The 16215-nt window shown below is 37.6% G+C and overlaps 1 protein-coding gene across 1 annotated transcript; it reads right to left on the bottom strand.

Annotated features, from left to right (window-relative positions):
• Window positions 1-11339: 11339 nt before the first annotated feature.
• On the bottom strand, window positions 11340-14074 carry LOC146308160 (uncharacterized). Its single transcript, XM_084745968.1, has one exon. The coding sequence runs from the start codon at window positions 13219-13221 to the stop codon at window positions 12403-12405; it is 819 nt and encodes a 272-aa protein (XP_084602094.1). The 5' UTR covers window positions 13222-14074; the 3' UTR covers window positions 11340-12402.
• Window positions 14075-16215: the final 2141 nt, after the last annotated feature.

Here is a 16215-nt window from a genome sequence, read left to right on the forward strand (position 1 = left end):
TACCCCTAGCAAATTTTTGCAAAAGAAAATAAAAAATATATACACTGTTGTTGGTACACTCATTCTTGAGAATTGAGGAAAATGTATTTTGAGAGGGTTTTGTTTTTTACTCTTCAACTGTGCTGGGAAAAGATCAAACTCTTGGCTATTAAACCTCGTAATGGGCCAACCTCCTAGTGATTACTTTTTTAAATAAAACAGTCGTCATCTCCGTCACATGGAAAATCTGACAAAGTTGATGTCTTTATGGAGCTGACACCTTTTCATTTGACGGACTACAGAGCTGACATGTTATGGTTGAGACACACTGATAGCAATATTATTTATGAGTTTGTTGAACAATAGAAAGCTTACCATGTGATGCTTGAGCAATATCCCCACCTTTTTTAAACCAGGAAGTGAGACAGGGGTCCTTGAGGTATAGTTTACTCTCTTTATGCCTGATTAAATCATGTTTTTGTAAAGATCTGACAGAGCTGATAGAAATCTGGGGCACAACTGTAAAGGGAAAACATTTTCCTAAAAAAAAAAAAGATTTTAAAACAAAGATGATTATGATAACACATTTTTACACCTATATGTTATCAGTAGGTTTTGGTAGTTTATGATTTTGAAGGCCTTTAACATATTTTTAAATTGTTAGACTTTGTGATTTCTTGTCTGGGATGTATTCTGGCACAGAGCAAGTTTAGAAATTAAAATTAAAGCAGACCAAAACATTTCATAAATTACTTATATTTCATATATAGAAATCTTGTAAAGACTACATTTTCACCAAAAAACTTAATTAGAGTGTTGATTTAAATTATTTCTAACATTTTTGTTTGTTCTGTCTTGACAAAGACATGATTTGCCCCAATTCTCAAGAATGGGTGATACACAAATCTCCTGTTTTGTCATTTATGTCTGTGCATGCTGTAATCTCAGTCAGTGCTCCTCTGGCAGCAGCACAGTGTATCTCTGTCTCTCTTCACTCTGTGTGCCTCAGGCAGGAGACAGTTTTTAAAATGTATATGGGACATGTAACCACCAACTGTGGCATGAAATATCTGCCCTTGATATACATAATAGACAACCTTAAAGAATTGACCAGATGCTAAATAAGTGAATAGGAACACAGAGGGGCTCTGGCAGATACTTGTATGTCAACATTATTGCTTATACCTTTGACATAAATAATTCATAGATGTCAATGGTTCACAAACAAAGCAACACTGTGAACTCCTTTAAACCACATCTCTCATCATCATCAATGTGCAAAGTTTGCTCACCTGTTTACAAACTACTGCTGTCCAATGAATGTAATTCCAAAATGTAATCTTTTTCTGAAAGAAAGAAAAAAACTTGTATTAAGCTTCAGGATTAGCCTGTCTTTTTCTCTGAAAAAGATTAGCTGATTTAATGTTTTTTAGATTATTTTTTTATCCAATGATGTACGAACATTTCCCTAATCTTTAAAGAGCATTTAAAGGACCAGTATGTTTGGATTTAGTAACATCTAGCTTGCAAGTTGCAACCTACTCACCCCCCCCCCCCCCTCCCCTTCCATGTGTACAGGACAGGGCTACACAACTTCAATAGCATGTGGGCCAAATAGGAAAATCCCTGGGGACCTACAAATAACTCAAGCTAATAATTTGATTTGTCGATTCTGGGCTACTGTAGAAACAAGGCAATGCAACAACAGAGAGCATGCCCTAAGTATAAACTTCTCAGTCTAACTTAACAAAACACAAAGTCTTATTTCCAGGTGATTGTACACTTATGAAAACATACATATGAATATTATATTCCGTTTCTGCCAGTCTGCCAACAGAGCCCTTTAAATCTGCCACACTGAACCTTTAATCTAACACTTTAACTGAAACCCAAAAATCTCCAAAACATGAAACACACTAATCTGAAGGACACTGAGGCCTCAACCACATGACAGGTTTAATTATATATCAGGCACTTATTAAAGTTAGCAAAAGTTTTTACTCATTAATTCTCCAACAGTACTTAGAACAGATAATTAGAATACTCTGTAAAACTATCAGCGCTGAGTGGCAGGGTAGGTCAGTTGGTAAGAGCCTTTGCCCTGTATGGATGCTCTCTGTCCTCAGCAGTGACTGTGGGTTTGATTCCCGCCTGTGGCCCTTTGCGGCACGTCATACCCCAATTCTCTCTTCCCCTTTCATGTCATATATATATGAACTATTAGTGCAATCACCTTACTGAGGGTGTTTGATCATAATAATTTAGGAAAAATCTGTAAAATAACTGTTTCTCTCTAAAACTATCAATTTAAAAACACTTAAAAATAAGTGCACTTTAATGAAGGTGTTTAATCATAATAATTTGGGAAGAATCTGTAAAGTAATAGTGTTTCTCTGTAAAAGCTTTGATGAAAATATCTGTAAATTTATTGTTTTTGCACTTTATTTGAAATAGGATATTTTACTTTAATTGTATGGTTTTCTTTGGCAGCTGCTCCTGCCAGTCATTTCACTGTTTTTTTCCACCTTTTTTTTTTTTTACAGTGTACATTTTGTATAATCTGAGGCTGTTTGGTTCCAGCGCTGCACAAATCACACTTCCTCCAACATGCCAGCCACGTAGGCAGGTCAGGAGATGTCCCTGTCACTGTCAAGCCGTTAAAAAAAAAAATAACTGAAAAAATAACAGTGTTGAACGGAGCGCCTAATGATTTCCCTCCCATCCTCTGCGTGACTGCCACAGGCGCTTTGTAAACTCACCACTTATTGGACGGCCCTGACTCTTATTAAATGAGGTTTGAGACGCCCTCCTCTCCTTCCTCTCCTCCAGCCCACTCACACATCAATAAAGCCCGACCAATCTGCTCTGCAGCCATTATATAATAAGTTTGCTTGCTTGCTGCTGAAGCAACACAAGAGTCCTGTGAAGACTCTCCAGCTCAGTGCGACTGAGGCACAAAAATAAGTGCAGGCAGTCTAGCACACGGAGATCATTGCAGGCTTTAAACTATACACACATACACACCGAACCACACAAAGACACACATTCTTGATTTCACACTCTGTGTCGTTCGCCCACACAGAAGCGATACAGATTCATACACCACCCACACAGTCATAAGCAAGGCTAGAAGAGGGACGATTGCGTGTGTGCGTGTCTATGTGTGTATGTTGTTTTGGTTAATTCCAAAACAATTTCTCATTCCACGGTCATTATCATCAAGCTGTGTATTTGGTTGGAAAATGTTTTCTAAGCCAGGCTAAGCAAATTTATTTCAATTATACAATTCATACACAGAGGCAATTTCAAAGTGGTTAACATACGCTTTAGTCACATATCATGCAGACAAAAATATGTGTCCCCAGTGTCTCTAAAGACCCACATAATATAAGAAAAGACCATCTTCCCTCTTTGTGCTTTCAGAAAACATGTTTTCTAAAAGGCATCCCCTTATGATATTACAAAGGGCTGAACACCTCTAGACAGGTGACCATCTCGTTCACTGAACACCTAGCAAATCACAGTGGACAGTGCCTGCTCCCCTGGGCAGAGAGTTAACCAATCAGAGCAGAGTTTTTCAGACAGACAGACAGGAAATAAATGTGCTGCACCAGTGAACAATATGAGAAAAATGTGTGAAATAATGTTTTTTTTTACATTACAGCCCGTAAACCTGTTATGTTAGAGAACCTCCAAATAAAAGTATGAACATGGAAATGAACATAACATGTCTTTGCAAATGAAAGAAGAAATGAGACATGCTGATGTATAATTATTTTTGGTAAAATTCTTTCCTTTCAAAAATTTATGGAGTAAATACTATAGTGACAAAATATGCCTACAATTGAACCAGATAATCAAATAACTGAATACACAGTAAATAATATTCTTGTTTTTTTGTTTGTTTTTTTACTTTACCACCAATCATTTGATAATATAAATAAAAACATATAGAACCAATATGTAGCCATTCCATGTGCAAAAATAAGTACCGCAGTCCAAAACATTGAGTTAGAGCATTAGACGGTATATTAAATACCATATCATATTTAATATATGATCTCTGGTTGAAGCAAGTTGCTGAGGAAGCTCAGAGTGCAAGAACACAGGAGTGCAAGACATGTGCAACAACGATTAGATTAAGATTTTGCTCAATTCAACCATTATAAACCTTTATGACTTCTAAAAGAATATTAGTGACTCATTCTGTGAACATTTGACTTTAATTTGAACTCTGATTAACAAGAAACAGTCAAACAAGAACAGTTATTCTGGCCTGGAATAGAAATTTCAAAGATTTCATATTATGGTCATTATCTATTTATTTTACACTAGCTCATTTTATTTTTAGACTAATTCACTGTCCTATCTTTTTTGGTCATGGCACAAATGAAATAATTTATCTATACCCTTTTTTCTCCATTCATATTCAAAAGTTCTTGATAATGAGAAGGGCAGGTCCATAGAGTGATCAGATCACAACAAACCAAACATGAGAAAGAGTATGTTTGTGGGGGACAATGTTGGACACGTTACCAAAGCTGAGAGGTAGTCTAAAATTCTGCTATTAAAAAATTAAACATTTCTTTATTTCACCTTAGCTTGTAACATCTCTGTGCTTTGACCTCTGGTTGACTCTATCAACAATGGACAGATGTGTAGAGTCCCAGTCTCTGTTTTAGCTGCATTTCATTTTCTTTTCATTTTCCATCATATTGCGCCTAAATCCTCAAAGCCTCTGACTTTGTCGTGACTTGCAATTTTCCCCAGTGGCTGAAGGGCAAAGACAGTAACAGGATAAGCTGCACTTGACCCGCGTGTGTGCAGTTTGATTGACATCAAGCGCAGCCACATGATGACAGTCTTCCCTGCTTTCTTCACAGCAATTTGGTAAAAGCCAGATTTTATAAAAGCATCTGTTCCGCAGTGGTTTGACTTTTTGAAAAATAGAGCCAACCAAAATGTGGGACATGGTCTCAATATGTGGGACATGGGACGAGGGATGAAAAAGCTCTGCAGTTCCACATAAATTGGGACACCAAGCCCCCCTTTGTGCTATATGGGTGACATCAGTTGAGCAATAGACCTTTTTTTCACAGCAGTCATATTGACATGAAATAGCAGAGTAAACACAGGTTTCACCAACATACTTGCCAACATTGATACCTTAATTGATTTCAAAACCTTCCCCAGAAAAAAATGAGTTTCATGGACTTTATTTCCTGTATTCTGGTGACTTCAGAGAATGAAAACAACAAAATAAAAAGAAACATACACACTTTTTGCAAAATTAGGACTAAATATGACTTAAAAATAACAACTATTAGCTGGAAAACACTGTGGAGCAACAGCATTTAGCCTTACCTAGTGGTTAAATTTCAAATTTGGTGACAATAGCACAGAAAATGAAATTTTAACAACAGTTTGTCTGAGGCTCATGTAGTTCCTACATTAATCCGCTTAAAAGGTCTGTGGATTATCTGGAAGACAGGGTCATGACTTTTGGAAAGAGATACTGCGGCACTTTGAGCATCACAAGCCAAGCGCAAGGCAGAAATCTCTAAAACTGAACTCACACCAAAAAAATCAAGATGGATAAATAGCACTACAGGCCAGGGGGAAAAATATGTACTTTTAATTTTGGGGTGAACTGTCCCTTTAATGTTTGATGATGCAATGCTGATGACATTTTGCTCTGGTAGTGCTAAAAATAGTAATAATAATCATCATAATAATTATAATTACTTAAAACAGAGCTTACAAAGTGCTTTGACAGTCAAACCAAGAGCAGGACGCCCATCAGGCAAAGTTAAAACAAAAACAAAAACACAAGCAAGACAAAATTAATTCATAATTAAAACAAGATGCAAAACAGCAAGAGGACAGAATGTTAAACAATAAAACCAAGAAAAACATGTCAATATAAATAAACAGAAATAAAAGTAATAAAAAAGACAGCATCACGTAAAAGCAAGTCTATGAAAATGGGTTTTAAGAAGTGATTTAAAAAATGTCACTGATTCTGTGATTCTTATCTTCTCAGGCAGGTCGTTACAAAACAAATACATAAAAAGGAAAAATCTGCAATATATTCACTGTAATTAATCATAAAATGACCCGGATGTGACATCAGAGATCAAGGAAACATGTTTGTTAAGTTAAAATACACTGCAGACCAGTTTTGAGCAGAATAACTGTTTTGTGTGTTCATTTTGCATGAATCAGAGAACAAATTAAAGCTGAATTTTCGTCAAATGAGCAAGTGTCTGCTTATGAGTTGTAAGAAATCACTAATAATCTTGTAGAAGGAGTAGATGTTTATAAATGTTAAAATGAGCAAAATGTTCATGGAACTTGGCAGGGAGACACTTCACTCAAAGTCCAGTGTGTGTATTTTCAGAGCAGTGGGCTTTTGTTTTCAGGATAACGGGTTTAACTTTACATTGACAGAGGATTGACAGTTATAAACAGCTGATCAAGTTAAAGCAGAGGACTCACTGTTGCTTGTTATTATATTTACAAGGTTGTGTGCATCCTGCGCTCCTGCAAAGCTCCTGCCTTGTCTGGAGAAGAGGGGGCAGGTGAGAACATCTCACTTCAACCATATATTGTATTTTAAAAAGGATTACAGCCTGTTTAATATACAATCTATGGCTCCAACTCACTATTTGGACTGCTGTACTCATTTTTTGCATGCGCACTGGCTACATCGCTCCTTTAAAATAATAATTTTCTTGATCAAACCAGTGGGCATATCTTAATCAAGACTTGTAATGAATTTTTTAACCAGGATAAAACAAGGATCACCCATGTATGAAACACAAAGTGGGAGTGAAGGAGAAGACAGAACAGACAGAGCATGTCACAGTTGAACTCCTACACGCTTTAGCGCTTAGCATGACAGCAGCGCGTTTGTCCGCAAACCACGTCTTCAGCTGCTCATGTCGCTTGTTCGTAACAGGAGTGTTTTTCAGAACACATTTGCTCTGACCCGAATGATTCCAAGCTGGATGGTGTGATGAACTATACCATAAATGATATGATCGGGTCACTTAAGCAGCATTTTGCACGGAGCTGATGTCCGTAGTTGTTGGATGTCTCTGCCACATTATGTGACTGATGCGAAACAGGTCACGCTCTGCCAGCACTTTGACATAAACAACCCTGATGAAGTCTTGGAAATGGATTGCCCCAGTGACTCATCTGCAGATGGATGCCTGCCTATCTGATGTGTTTCTCATGTAGTGTGAAGTCCTCACATAAATTATAGATGCGTGAGCCCCCTCACTGCTCGCCTGCTTGCTTGTCCCGATGACGAGCTGAAGTATTCATGCTGCAGAGAACACAAAGACTCTTCTGGACTTTAGATTTCCAGCTCTGCTCCTGACACGCTGCAAAGCCTTGTGGGGGGCTGCGGGCCAGATCAATACGGATCAATTTTTAGCTCCACATTAGAGAGGCCTGTCAGCTCCAAATTTGAGTTTCAGTAATTGAGACAGTCCATCGAGTCAGAGGAGAGAAGTAGGATTTGATCTCGGGAAAACAGGCAGACATGTTGTTACAGGGGATTTAAAGACACTATGTGTTCTTCTTCAAAGTGAAACAATATTTGATGTAGCTGTGAAGTGTATGGATTACATGTGTGTGTGTGTGTGTGTGTGTAGTCTGTGATCCATTGAGTGCTAGATTTGTCTTTTCACATTATTGCATGGTGTTGCTGTCATGCAGCTCAACATTTTGAAACAGAATAAGGTGTCATTATGTCTTTACATCAGTGTGCTCAAGGCAAGATTTCAGTGCACTTTATATGCAGTACCTGATCATGTATTTTATATATACTGTATATTCTTTTTAGCACTTTTCTTGCAATAAATTCACAATTCAATATAATACTTTTGAAACCTACATCACCTTTTGCTGCATTTTCCCCCTTATATTTGCATACATTTTTTAAAGTTGCATGAAGTTGGCAAGTTGAAAACAGCTTTGACGTAACTGTCAGGGATGTGCACAAACATTTTGGGGGGGCAGGTGCTCAAGTGACATTACTGTTATGATTCTTTTACTAAAAATAAAGTTACAATCAATTACTTTCTTCTATATTAATTGATCTCAGTACCCACACACTCACTCAGATTTTTAATACTCATCAGATTTTTACAAAACTATCACATAACACACACAGACGATGGGCTTTAACATTCACTATTTCTACATTTATCACTAAAATGTGCAAAGACATAGAAAACTATACCATATTTAAGCATGGTTTAGTGATTTAGAAATTAAATAACCATCCAAAATCAACAAACCTTTAGACAAAACTGAAAAAGGCTGTTCTCTGAAAAAAAAAGTGAAACTAGTCTACCCATAAAAAGTCAGCCTGTATTAAGTTACAACGTTTTGCATTACAACACAATTTTAACTGAGGATTGAATCCATGGCCCACATTTAAACACCAAGCTATCAAATGGAAAAAATGTTTTGCAAAAAGAGCACTTAGAGGCCAAAAGGGCAGGCGCTTAAACACCACCTGGGGTCCACCTGTCCACGTGATGTTGTTGGATCCATTAGTAAGTTCTGTTTTTATCATTTGTAGCCCGTATCAACTCTACCATGGGTGGCAGCGGCTTGGCGCAGGTGTAACAGACCAGGGTGGTAGGTGAAATTTATATGGGCACAGGTGCAATAGATCATCTAATTATGCCTGGGTGACAAAGAGATCTCACACTTTTTATTGCTTGCACTCTTGCATGTTGGAGTCAGCCACAGCAGAAAGCCAAGCCAGTCATATAGGTTTGGTTTGCAATACAATATCTAAAAACTTGTGACAATTTTTATTGGGCATTAGACAGGTTTCTGATTGACAGTTTATATCCTAAAGACCAGTGTTTAGGATTCAGTGGCTTCTACTGGTGAGCTTGCAGATTTCAGATTCTTCCCCTCAGAGTGTGCAGGAGAAACTTGTGCAAAACCTGCTAGAATGTGCAAACCCCATATCCAGAGCGAGTGTTTGGTTTGTCTGTTCATGGTAATGCAACATGGTGAACTCTGTGAGCTCCTCTGTAGAAAAGCGTTTAATTTTAAGTTTACAAAACACAACAATTCTTATTTTCAGGTGACGCATGTAGATGCAGCAGCTGGTGGCTGCTTCAAACTTTGCTACTTTTATCCTTTAAGCTGTTATTTTATTCTTCTTATATATGTATATATTTTTGCTTAATTGCTGAAACAGACATCACCTATAACAGAAATAAGCTTGACGACCCTGAGATGATCAACAACAAATGCAGTCAGCATCTTTCGAACACGCAGTCCGATTATTTGGATGTATCACCGTGGGTGACCACCTCAGATGTAGAGGAGGTGAGCAGGTAAGAGCCATGCTACAGCTGGGACTTAAAGCCACTGAAAAACCAAACTGATTTAAAAATGTTAAATACATGCCCTCAGACCACCTTAGAAGGTTTGGAATGCCCCCATTATAGTTTCATAAAAGGCCCCAAAACAGCAATTTGCATAGAGCCTACAAAAAGCTAAAACCAGGCCTGCACTACAGAATTATTTTCTGGTATGTGTATGTGTATTTTCCTTATCCCATTCTGAATTTAATTAATCAACTGTGTGTGTCTAATGAAGGATCTACAATTCTAATTTAGTCTTACAACCCCGTGTTTTATGATAATAAATGTCCTTGAATATTCTACTAATAAACCCCCATAAATGTGGAGCTTTTAACCACTAAGCCACCAAGAAGCCCCACAGCTGAACCCTTGTAATTTCCCACTGAATGGATTTAAAAACAGCTGAAATATTCAATACACAACCAGAAACTTCATCGGAGCCTCTATGAGAGTATTTACGTGTATCTGTTTAATAGCAAAGATACATAGCAACAAACTCAGAGGTGGAGGTGCATCAACAATACAACAAAAAACAGGAAGGAACAAATTGGAGCTTCACTTCCAGCTTTCATCATCGCTCTCCCTCTCTTCCTCTCTTTGAACAAGCAACATGGATATAAAGGATTAAATTGTAGGGCCAAGTCCTCCTCATGTGCGCTATGAAAGGAGATCAAGCTGGGTTTTTGTAGCTAAGAATATGCAGCACCGACGGCAGAGAGCATCTGAGCTGTTCTGATGAGAAGTAGGTCAATACGAGACCCAGAAAGATATGAAGAGTTTTGATCCGAAGTCAGACCTCCATTTATCCGTGGCACCAAATCCTACAAAGCCGCGGCACGCTTCAAAGAAAACAAAAGTCAGTGGTTGTCAAACTGACAAGAAACCGGATCCTTTCAGTTTGTATGATGAACTTCTTAGTGCCGAATTACTTTTTCAATACATTCACAATAATGGAAAATAATTCTCATGTGCAGCTACAAATCATCTTAATTTGGAGTCAGTTTAGCCTTTGACATTTCCAAATTGGACTCTTTCAAACTGCAATATCTACAGTGAAAGACTGCTATACAGGCATTACAGAGTCCAAAGGCGAGTCTGGAATAATCAGCTTTTGTGAAACGAAAGATAAGAAATGAGGTTAATAAAACAATGGAAGTATAAATAACATTTGACACTGCAGAGTAACTGTTCAAATAATGGCCTCAGTGCTGTACTGTAGGCATGGTGCAAAGTATGGGAGGTCTTAGTGAGTCCAAGATCCCTTGACTGACAGTTGAGACGTCCTGAAAGCTTTGAATAAATTGACCGACACATCCATAAACCGAATGGGACGGGTGCTGGATCATAAAAATACCTGAACAGAGAAAGAGAGTTTCACACAACAATAAGCTCCCATTAAAAGTACTGTGTGAAGCTTCTGAGCCCGTACTTACCAACCCTCCCCAATTTTCCCTTGAGACTGTTTTTCATCATCCTCTCCCTCTTTCCTCTGTGGATCACATTTCTCCTGTATTTCTCCTGATTTGTGACAAATTTTCACTCTTTTTTTTTTTCCTTTTCGTTATCACAAACAGTTTCTGACTATGAGCCATAACTTCCTGGAAAAAACAATTCACATCTTTTAAAGGAAGTGTTAAAGGAAAGGGGCTTGCATTTTGTCAAATCTACCGTATCAATTTTCTTTTAGAGGCAGGGGCAAAAAATAAAAGAATGAATGAATGAATGAATGAATGAATGAATTAATTAATTAATTAAAAGTATAATAAAAAAAAAAGTATTTAACATAAAAATGTTGTTGCAGGGCACCAGAATGCAGGAAACTATACCTTTGAAACTCAATTTTTTTTATTTTGAAATCCTCCCGATTTTAGTGATCTCGAGGTTGGACTGCTCATTTTGCACTCCAGGCTCTTCCTCAGACTGCTTCTTGTAGAGAATACCCATAATTCATATCAAAAACTTCACAAATGACATTATACATATCCACAACAATTGGAAAAATACCAAACTTTTCAGAGAAAAAAATGTAAAACATCAAAAAATATGTTGTCAAAAATAGATTGAAAAATGAGCATAGATCTATAATAAATAAATTTGACAGTATGGGTCTCAAACAAAAATTAATATACACCAAACCTTTCAGATTTCTTTTTTCAAAGAGAAAAAAGTTCAAAAAAGTCTCAACAGCAAGATTTTGCCGTGTCTCTAGAAAAATCTTTTGGCACCTTTGCTTGTCAGTAAAATGTCTTTTAAAATGTCTTTTAAGTCTAATTTTCATTCTTCAAATTCCAAAACATTTATTCACAAATATGAATACAGAAAAATGTTGCATATTGTTGTGGTGCTCCCCTTTATATTGCCATCAATGGCACATCAAGTTCGGAAAATATGTCAAAGAGGAAGCAAAGTTCATTATAGGCTAATTTTGTATTCACAAGCTATACAAATAACAAGACAAATATGATGTAATGGCAAAAATGATGTGAAAGATGTAATAAGACAAAAACAATGTAACAATACATAACAAGACAAAATTATGTAACAAGACAAAAACGACGTAACGATGAAAACGTGATAAAAGACGTAACAGACCGCAACAAGACAAAAACCATATAAAAGGTGTAAAAAGATGTAACAGACAGAGAGGGAGACTCGACCATGAAGAAAAGGTGAGATTAAGTTCACTTTGCACAGAGGGCAACTTTTTACTTTTAAACAAACAGAATGTTTGTCATTTTGCTCTCCCTGTCACGTGGGCCTGTGGCCTACTACTAGTAATTCAAATTTGTCTCCAAGTTCCTTTGCTTTACCTCCAGCTAACACTGTGACATCATCAATCTCTGTGCTAAAAGGATCTATAACCTAGTTGATTGCCTTCGCTTGCATCCATGAAGTCTTACATTCTCATACTTCAACACTCAGTAGGTGGGACCCCCGTAATTGCCACCAGGTATTTTGCATACTGATTGCAGGTTCCCTGTTGAATGTCAGACTTTTGAAGTGACTCAAATCTGTAAGCCTATCCATCACTGTAAAATATGTACAACATTATGAAAGGAACAGCCACGCAGAGGAAGCAGCCCAGCAGCACCAGGAAGAGCAGCAGGAGGCCGGCGATGGAGAAGCAGAGGGAGTGCAGACGTATCAGTCTCAGTCCTCTGACAAGACAGGAAGGGCAGCATCCACATATGTTTGCGCGTGTTTGCTGCCTCTCCGGAACAAAGCTAACAAGCTGTGATGCTGGCATGGCCTGAAGTTCAGAGCCAATGATGAGGGCCGACCTGGGCTCGTAAACGCTGTACGACTCCTCCTGCAGCCTCCTGATCTCCCACTGCGGGAACGGGGTGGTCTGTCGACAGAAGGGGCACCGCAGACGGCCCGGGTCCTTGGCGCGTCTCATGATTCCGGCTATACATTGGTGGCACAGTTTGTGGTCGCAGTTGAGCAAGGTGACACGGTGATCTCCGCGTGAGTCGAACAGCTCGCTGCAGATGGGGCACTCGTGCCGACTGCTGTTGCTGCACAAACTCCTGACGCTGCCGCTGCAGCCGGCCTGATCCCTGCCAGCCAATTCCAGCTCTTGCGAAACAGATGTCTTTCGGTCAGGCCCAGCTGTTGCCGTTTGCGTGTCTGCTTTGTGATTCTCATCACGGCTGTCCTGATGTTTGTGCTGAAGCAGGGGCTGTGTGACTGAGTCGATCTCGTCTTCATGCTTTCCTGCTCCCCTGCTCGGCGTGTATGAAACTCTGACGCAAGTCTTTTCTGTAGCTGGCAGGTGCTTTTCTTCAAGTGTAATGGCGCCTTCCTCCTCCGATTCAAGAACTCCTGCCTCTGCCATCCTTCATCTGTTTGACACATTTAACACAGCCCTACACAAACTCAATATATTTCCTCATTACAGTCTACTTTCTTCCCGTACAAAGCTAAAGTGAGCCAACTGTTGATGTAATGCTTCTGTATAACAAAGGCAACACAGCCCTCTCCCATCACAAGCCCAGATAAGATAAGCACATTAACAGATAAGGAGTGCTAAGCAATAATACAAGCCTGAGAGAAGTGCCACTGGCCAAGTATGTAGCACAGTGAACATTTCACTATTACGCTCAATTTAACTCGCTAATGTATTCAGCGCAACGGAAAGCTTTTGCCAGTTCAGAAATGCATGAGCACACACATTAGAAGTGAGCAGACAGATTTATTCTGCACATTTAAATAAACATTACATCTGTACATTAGCCCGTTACAAAAATACATTTTCATCAGGTGGAGGAACAGAAGGAGGAGTTCATCTCATGTTCATAACAAGCATATTGTGCCTTTTTAACACTGCTGGTTCTTCTCTTTGACATGTATCTTTCTTCTTCTATTACCATCCGATATATCTAACGGAAATTAAAATGTGATGCTGAGCAATCCCACATACTCATCACCGTCGACTCAAGATTATTGCTTTTATACTTTGTCACATTTACAACAAGGCACAGAAGCATTTAATATTGTCACAGCGTTGTAGTTATCAGTGATGAAGTCAGTAATGTGCACCAGTAGCAAATAAACTAAAAGAAATATTGAAAACTGCATATCGCTGTCTTACATGCATGTGTGCTCCAGGAACTCGCATTTATGACAGTGAGCAACACACTTTAACAAGAACGATCAGACCTGACATTGAGTAAGGACTGACTTGATATAAAGGTAAGTATAAGTATTGCTGTAGATGCAGAACACTGTGAAAACAAAAACTTTATTTTTTTCTGACTATGAAAGTATCAAGGCAACTTATTATAATAGATTTTTTGAGTTTTGAGCCCAAAACAAACTTTTAAGTTCTGAAAAAGTTTTACCCACTACTATTCTTTTGTTGAAATTGTAGAGATAATTTACTGTTATTCTTTAGATAAACTTGAATGTCTGCGTTTTTGAAACTACACAAAATTGTACTTAAATTGTAAAAAAATTACTAATAAAACTCACAGTAGTGAAAGTGAATACTGGTTAATATTTATTTATTTGTTTTTTTTTTTATGAAATGACAATAAAGATTCAAATCTCACTGTGAACAATTTTTGGTCATCTTTTTAGTTTCTAGAACTCAAAGATAGAAAGAAAGAAGAAAAGAAAATTATCTCAACTAAATATTATAGTTCAGCAAAACTTTTTAGTTTATTTGAAAACTTAACAGTCTGAGTTGTGCTCAAAAGTAAAAAATCTATTGCAGTAACCTGTCTTGAAATTTAGAGTTGTCTCAACATTTTTTTTTTTACAGTGAAGATGTCTAGCTTTTACATACTTGCATACCTTCTTTGTTTCACTCAGAAAAATGAAGGTAAAAGATATTTTCTTTAAATGTGATTCAATGTGGGTCAATAATTTTCTTTCAGAACAGAAATCATCATCTGTCATAAGCAAATAATTTGTGCCTCGCGCTGGGTGACACAACATATTTGAACAAATATCTCGATATTGCTATTTACCGATATTGCAACAATAATCACCAGGATGTAATGACTAAGGGTAAAGTCAAATAATAGGGCAGCTACAACAGTCTGATAAGTTCATATCATGATAAAACAATATCCAAAATGTAAGATGATATCTTGTCTCATATCACAATATCAACAAAATATTAACATATCAACCAAACCCATTTGTGCCACATTATCTAAATGACATATGACTCTACGCACAGGTGTGCTTGTTAAAGGAAAAGTTCAACATTTTTGGGAAATATGCATCTTTCGCTCTCTTTATGAGAGGGAGATTAGATGATCATTATCATGTCTCTGTGTTAAAGTAGCTATAATCAATGCTTTTGTAAAATCAGTGGATGATTGCTTGTATGTGAACTTCCAAGCAATTAAGAGAGACAGAGAATGTTTTGTTTTTGTTTTTCTCTGCTCCTAGAGAAAAAATCAGTTATTGCAGATTTAAGTACAGAGCCGTAGTGCTGATGGTTCACTTATAGTATGAAGCCTGGAAACAGGTGGAGGCTCTGTTTAACCTACTCGCCTACAAACTAGGAATGTTAATGGTTAATCATTAACTGATTAACTGCTGTCACAAATTAACCAACTAAAAAATAATTAACCAACGTGTGTTTAATGTACTGTTTCACTGGAGCTCACAGGTTTTCTCACATTTTTTTTTTCTGTCTTGTTAGTCTAGAAATGAAAGTAACTGTGCCCCATTTGACAATGTTTTATTTGTCTGTTTCATTTGTTGAATAGGAAACAGCTGTTTTGAGTGAGAGCCTCACTGTTTTATTATTGTTCCTTTAGATTATTTGTGCTTCCTAAGTTAATGTTTCACACACCAAATGCTGGAATTGTTTAAATAAAACTGAGAAAAAAAACTTGCATTTGTATCTTATCAATTTTTAATGATTACTCAGTAAGTCTTTGCTGTACCTCACATTAAGCATGTAGTCATTACTACTCAGTAGTCTCCACCTGATAATGCAGTACCAGCCCATCCAGTAGCAGGAAATATCCCTCCATTAGTCAGGTTTAAGTTTTCCTGGTTTCAGTGATTCACAGTCTTTGACATGAATTGAAATGCAGGTGTAGCTTCTCACGTCGGTCGCAATCATACAATTATCACGTTCATAGTAGAAAAATTGCTTGGACAGTTCACCCCTCTTTCTCCTTTCTTCTGGCCTGTAGTGCTATTTATCTATCTATACTGTTTTGGTGTGAGTTGCTGAGTTTTGTAGATATCTGTCAGTTGATCTTACTTGAATATATGAGCTTAATACAGCACACACTTGTGCACAGAGAAGATCTTACTACAATGTGTACACATGGATACAGATCATACAAAAACTTAAAGATAC

Source organism: Lutjanus erythropterus, chromosome 20 (genome assembly GCF_056507025.1).
Source record: "Lutjanus erythropterus isolate fLutEry1 chromosome 20, fLutEry1.hap2, whole genome shotgun sequence".
NCBI lineage: Eukaryota > Metazoa > Chordata > Actinopteri > Lutjaniformes > Lutjanidae > Lutjanus > Lutjanus erythropterus.